At 56.8% G+C, this 6,481-nt stretch overlaps 1 protein-coding gene across 1 annotated transcript in view; it reads left to right on the top strand.

Annotated features, from left to right (window-relative positions):
* Positions 1 to 6,477, top strand: part of TTLL10 (tubulin tyrosine ligase-like family member 10) — a gene marked incomplete at its 3' end in the record, with an annotated part of 32,695 nt that extends 26,218 nt beyond the window's left edge. The window contains 4 exon segments of the mRNA XM_014543783.1: positions 409 to 700; positions 1,390 to 1,530; positions 5,839 to 5,955; positions 6,259 to 6,477. Of these exon segments, the coding sequence (XP_014399269.1) occupies positions 409 to 700; positions 1,390 to 1,530; positions 5,839 to 5,955; positions 6,259 to 6,477 (769 nt within the window).
* Between the last annotated feature and the right edge of the window lie 4 nt (positions 6,478 to 6,481).

Here is a 6,481-nt window from a genome sequence, read left to right as displayed (position 1 = left end):
GTGTCCACTGCCTGGGCACTGCCCCTCGGTCCTGCAGGAAGCCCGCCGGGCAGCCACAGCCTCAGGCCGGCAGCCAGAGCTGCCTGTCCCGCCCTCCATCCCTCTGCCTCTGGACGGGGTCCAGACCCCAGGCTCAGGCTGGGCGGCACGGTCTCACCTCGAAGGTCCCCGGAACTCCCCACAGTCCTGTCTCGGCCGCTGTCCGCCACCTCCTCTCCCAGTGGCCGTCCCAGGCGCTTTAGCTCTGCAGGTCCCTCCACGTGGGGTGCCCCTCCCGCCTCTCCAGTCCGCTCAGCCCAATGTCAGCCCTCCCTCCGCCTCCAGGCGGCGCTCCCTGCCCAGGGGCTGGTCTGCTCCCACCGGCCAGGCTCCTCGTGAGAGTTGCAGCCTGAGCACCCAGACACCCAGGGGGCTGAGATCCAGGGAGCCTCCAAACTGTACCGACCGACAGGCACTCGGCCAGGGGAGGGAGCCCACATGAGGAACAGGTCCAGGCGGGCCATGTGCTCAGCCCCCACCTGCCCCCAGGTACATCGAGAACCCGCTGCTGCTGGACGGGAAGAAGTTCGACGTGCGCTCCTACCTGCTCATTGCCTGCGCCATGCCCTACATGGTCTTCTTCGGCCACGGCTACGCGCGCCTCACCCTCAGCCTCTACGACCCCGACTCCCAAGACCTCAGCGGCCACCTGACCAACCAGGTGAGGGTCCTCCCGGCCGCCCTCGGACGAGATCACTGCTCAGAAGCAGAGAGAAGAGGCCAGTGCAGACCTGGCTCAGACCCAGAGCTGGTCCAGCCCCGAGGGGGCCTGGGCGGGCCCTGCCTGCTGTTGGCATCACCTCTCACCTTCGGCCACCGCAGGGCATCTGGTGACGTGACCGAGGGCCCTGCACCCACCCACCGCAGCGTGGTTCCCGCTGGACGTGGAGGAGGTGTGGGGGGGGGCAGGAGCCGGGGAGGGGGTCTCTGTGAAGACCTCAAGGAGAGGCCAGAGGTCTCCGTGGAAGGGTTGCCACGGGGAGTCGAGGCTGAGCCCTCCGTGAGGATCGGTGGGGGCTTGGTGGCCGAGGAGGTCTCCATGGAAGAAGGTGTTGGGGAGGGTCTCGGCCCCCGGGTTGTCCGGAGGGGGTGGGGCAGGGCCTCTGGACCCTCCACTCTGTGAAGACCTCAAGGAGAGGCCAGAGGTCTCCGTGGAAGGGTTGCCACGGGGAGTCGAGGCTGAGCCCTCCGTGAGGATCGGTGGGGGCTTGGTGGCCGAGGAGGTCTCCATGGAAGAAGGTGTTGGAGAGGGTCTTGGCCCCCGGGTTGCCGCAGGATGTGGGGGGGGGCGGGCAGGGCCTCTGGGCGCTCCGGGGAGATGGCCTCCAGGCGCCACACCCTTCCCCCCAGTTCATGCAGAAGAAGAGCCCCCTGTACGTGCTCCTGAAGGAGGACACGGTGTGGAGCATGGAGCAGCTCAACCGGCACATCAACGACAAGTTCAGCAAGACCAAGGGCCTCCCCCGCGACTGGGTCTTCACCACCTTCACGGTCCGTGAGCGCCTCACCCCACCCCATGGAGGGGACGGGCCCGGGATCAAGGGTCACGACCCCGTAGGGATGTGGGGTGGGGCAGTGTCCCCTCAGTACTGGAGGGGGCAGGGGTGCGTCTGTGCGAAGGAGTGTGTGTCTCCTTGTGCCACTGGGCGGTGGAAGCTGGCCACGGAGGCGTCTCAGGCTCTCTCTCCTCCTCGCAATAGTTCACGTTCCCACCTCCACATCCTCGCCGACACTTTCCCTTTTTTTTTAAAAAAAATATATATTGTATTGATTTTTTACAGAGAGGAAGGGAGAGAGATAGAGAGTTAGAAACATCGATGAGAGAGAAACATCGATCAGCTGCCTCCTGCACATCTCCTACTGGGGATGTGCCCGCAACCCAGGTACATGCCCTTGACTGGAATCGAACCTGGGACCTTTCAGTCCGCAGGCCGACGCTCTATCAACTGAGCCAAACCGGTTTCGGCACTTTCCCTTTTTTAAAAAAGAAAGAAAAGTGGCTGTGACCTGGTATCTCGTTGTGGGTCTGATTTGCATTTCACTAATGATCATGATGTTGAATCTCTTTTCATGGGTTTATTGGCCGTCTGGTATCTGCTTGAGAAAACTTTCTATTCCGACCCTCTGTCCTTCCTTGTTCAGCTCTTCATGCTCCGGTTGCTAAACCTTATCAGACATGTGATCTGCAACCATTTTCTCCTGTTCTGAGTTCTTTTTTCACTTTCTTAATAACGTCCTTTTCTGAACAAAAGCTTTAGATTTTGAATGAAGTGCAATTGATCCATCTTTTCTTTGGTCATTCATGCTTTTGAGGTCATATCTAAGAATCCATTGCCAAATCCAAGGTTGGAAAGATTTATACATATGTTTTCTTTTACAAGTTTAAAGAAATAAATAAATATTTTAGAGAGGGAGGGAGAGGGAAAGGAGAGAGAGAGAGAGAGAGAGAGAGAGAGAGAGAGAGAGAAACATCAATGGTGAGAATCTGCAATCCGCTGCCTCCTGCACGCCCCCTACTGGGGATCAAGTTCGAAACCCGGGCATGTGCCCTGACAGGGAATGGAACGGTGACCTCGTGGCTCGTAGGTGGATCGTCAACCACTGAGCCACACGGGCCAGGCGAAGGACATACTTGGTATGACTCCAGCCCTTTAAACAATTATCGGAACTTGTTTTGTGTCCTAACAATGTCTGTCCTGGGGGACGTTCCGTGGGCACCTGAGAAACACAGGCCTGCTCTCGGGCGGAGGTTCTGCAGATGTCTGCTAGGCCTCGATTTATATTGTCCAAGGCTTCTATGTCCTTGTTGATCTTGTCCACATGCCTGTCCACCCGGGAAGTGGGGTATTGAAGTCTCCAACTGTTGCTGTTGAATTGTCTGTGTCCCTGCAATGCTACTGGCTTTTACCATATGTATTCTGAGGCTCTTGATGTGTCATTATAAAATGTACTTTTTTTCTTACTATCCTCAATTTTTGTCTTAAAATCAGCTTGCTGTTAGAATAGTCATTCCAGCTCCTTTTGGCTGCTGTTTGTATGACATGTCTCTTTTCCCACCTTTTTACTTTCAACCGATCTGTGTCTTTGAATCCGAAGTCTCATAGACAGTGTATCTGAAGGGGCTTTTATGCGTTTGGCCAGTCGCTGTCTTTTATTTGAAAAGTGTGACTTATATTTAATATAATTACTGTTAAGGTAGGGTTTACACCTGCTATTTTGCTATGTATCTTTTTTGCTTTTCAATTCTTCTGTGTGACACAGATATGTACAGGGTGTCCCAAAAAAATGTATACACACTTGAACAGCTGATAGCTCAATTTTGAAACTGGAATGTATTCTAATAAACACCACCTTTATAATTATACAGTGTGTCCGTAAAAAATATTTTTGGGACACCCTATATTTTGTAATGTAGCATTTCTAGAGTAATTTCTTTTGCCATAAATATATATATGAATAATTCTTTATTGTTGAAAGTGTTACATATGTCCCCCTTTATCCCCCTCCAGCCCGCCCCCGCCCCCTATATATATTTTAAATATCTTTATTGATTTCAGAGAGGAAGGGAGAGGGAGAGAGAGATGGAAACATCAGTGATGAGAGAGAATCATTGATCGGCTGCCTCCTGCACCCCCCACACTGGGGATTGAGCCTGCAACCCAGGCATGTGCCCTTGACCGGAATCGAACCCGGGACCCTTCAATCCGCAGGCCGACGCTCTATCCACTGAGCTAAACTGGCTAGGTCCCTCACACTGGATCACCTCATGGACCTCACTTCAGACAATCCATATCTACTGCTAAGCCCCTCTGTGGATTGTAAATGTCAGTTGTTAAACTTTTCGCCTCCAGAATTTATACTAGGTTCCCTTTTATACTTTCTGTCTCTTCCTTGATAGTCTCTATTCTCACATGTTCCCAGCATTCTTTCCAAGTGAGGTCTCCCAGGGGGCCCCAGACAGGACACAACCAACAGCGACAGTTCTTGGCCAGCCAGGCCCAGTCTGCTATCTCCTGCGGAGGTGTGGCTTTTCTCCAGGCTGCGCTGAGCTGGGAGGGGGGTAAATCTGACCAGGACCTAAAGTGCACAAAGCTCAGAATGCAAGACTTTTCTCCTCAAGTTGCTGCAAGCCTTTCTGACAGTGTATTCTGACCATTTTGCAGGTTTGTTTCTTATTGTTGTTTTTCGGGGGGAGAGGGGGCAGGTGCTGCGTTTATGGAGTGGCCTGTTCTCAGATGTCCTTCCTCTGACATTTTCACTCATGTTCTTGTCTCTTGATCCCACTCCAGTGAGGCGTCTCCCTGTTGTGCCCCTGAAACACTCATCAAGGTCACAGTGACCTTCGCGTTGCCAAACCCAGGGGTCAGATCCCAGCCCTCTCGTCCCTGACCTGCCAGCCCTTGGGACAGAGCTGCTCACTCCCCACGCCTTTCCGTGGCTCCAGGGCCTTGTCCCCTCCGCCTGGCCCCTGTGCTGGCCTCTCGCCTCCCAGCCTCTGCTCCCTGGAGGCCCAGGGCTCAGCAGACGCCCTGTCCTTTACCTACACCCACTGGTGTTGAGTCTCCGGCTTCAGATCCCGCCTGTAAGCCGGGTCCCCGTTTCACCATCCGGCCCTCACCTCTGTCCTGAACCTGAGCCTCCCCTCCAGGCCCGTCAGCACCCCGTCTACAGCTCATGGACACCGCCCCCCCGCCTCCATGGTCCCCCGGCCCCTGCTCAGTTGATGGGGGCTCCATCCTCCCAGGGATAACCCTTCTCCCGTTTTTTCACAGCTCACGCATCCTTCACCAGCCACTTGGCCGGGCTCTCCCTCAAAATATATTCAGAGCCCGTCCCACCACCTCTAGCCCCTCAGTCTCTCTGGGCATAGCAGGCGGAGGGCCCTGGGAGGGCCTGGGCCACAGGTGCCCCTCCTCGGCTCCACCCCAGCAGCTCTGATCTGAGGGGAAAGTCAAGGTCTTTCCCAGGCCCCCATGGGGTAAGGCCGCCACCCCGTCTCCTGCACCCCCTGCCCTCGAGCCACAGCACCCCCTCCCCGTCTTCAGTCCTGGTCACTATCTCCTCCAGGAGGCCCCCAGACCACACCTCTTTTTACATCACAAAAGCCACACACCCCCACCCCCGCCCTAGAGGGTTTGGTTCAGTGGATAGAGCGTCGGCCTGCAGACCAAAGGGTCCCGGGTTCGATTCCGGTCAAGTGCACATACCTTGGTTGCAGGCTCCTCCCTGGCCCAGGCCCTGGTCAGGGCTTGTGCAGGAGGCAACCAATCACATAGATGTTTCTCTCTGCCATTCCCTCGCTCTCCCACTCTCCCTAAAAATCACTGGAAAATGCCCCTGGGAGAGGATTAACCACCACAAAAAGCCACCCCAGAACTCTCACCTCCACGCTCTTAGCTGCATTTTCTCCATCAGCATTGATGGCTCAACCTCCTGTGCCAAGTGTACGATGGTCTGCGTGCGGGTCACGTGTTGTCTCTCCTGCTGTGAGGGTCTGGCCGGGGCAGACACTCCTGTCCCCGCACCCGCCACGCGGCCAGAGCTCCACACGTCTGCCGAATGAATAAAACGAGAGTGACTGAGTTTCTGGCTGTAAGAGTGCGAACATGAGGGCAGGCAGGGGTGGCTCTGCAGGTGAGGGCACAGGTGAGGGCACAGGTGAGGGCACAGGTGAGGGCACAGGTGGACTTTGAGGTGAGGCCCCGTTAGGACTGCAGGCGAGGGGGGTGGCCATGGCTGCGGGTGGCAGTGTCATCAGTGCTGACAGTGACATTCTGCCTGCCCCCCCGCCCCCCACAGAAGCAGATGCAGCAGATCATGGCCCACTGCTTCCTGGCTGTCAAGTCCAAGCTCGAGTGCAAGCTGGGCTACTTCGACCTCATTGGCTGTGACTTCCTGATCGATGACAACTTCAAGGTGCCGTTGGGGATCCCAGGGCAGTGGGGCCTGGCAGGCAGGTGCAGGGCGCGGGGGCATCTATGCCCAGCCTGACCACCAGACAGGCCCGGGGGTGGACCCTGCAGTCCGACCTCCCCAAGCCCCGCGGGGTGGGGGTAGGGGGTTCCATCAGGTTTCGCTCCCCCTGCAGCGGGGCAGCCTCCAAGGCCAGATCCTTAGAGTCTCAGCCCCTTGGGCAAATATGGGGGGTGAGGCCACCTGCCCCGGCTCCGGCAGGCCAAGTGGCAGGTGGGGCAGGATGCTGACCCATGTTGGGCCCAGGTGTGGCTGCTAGAGATGAACTCCAACCCCGCCCTGCACACCAACTGCGAGGTCCTGAAGGAGGTGGTTCCTCGCGTGGTCATGGAGACCCTGGGTGAGGCCCTGCCCAGGCCCGAAACCCTCCAACTGCCTGCTCCATCCCACCTCCTGCCCAAGCTCAGATGCCTACACACCCAGCTCTCCCACATCCCAGGCGCCTGCGGGTCCCTGTCCCCAAGGAATC

This window comes from Myotis brandtii, unplaced genomic scaffold, assembly GCF_000412655.1.
Source record: "Myotis brandtii unplaced genomic scaffold, ASM41265v1 scaffold334, whole genome shotgun sequence".
Classification (NCBI taxonomy): Eukaryota; Metazoa; Chordata; class Mammalia; order Chiroptera; family Vespertilionidae; genus Myotis; species Myotis brandtii.
This window is presented reverse-complemented; position numbering and strand designations above follow the sequence as displayed.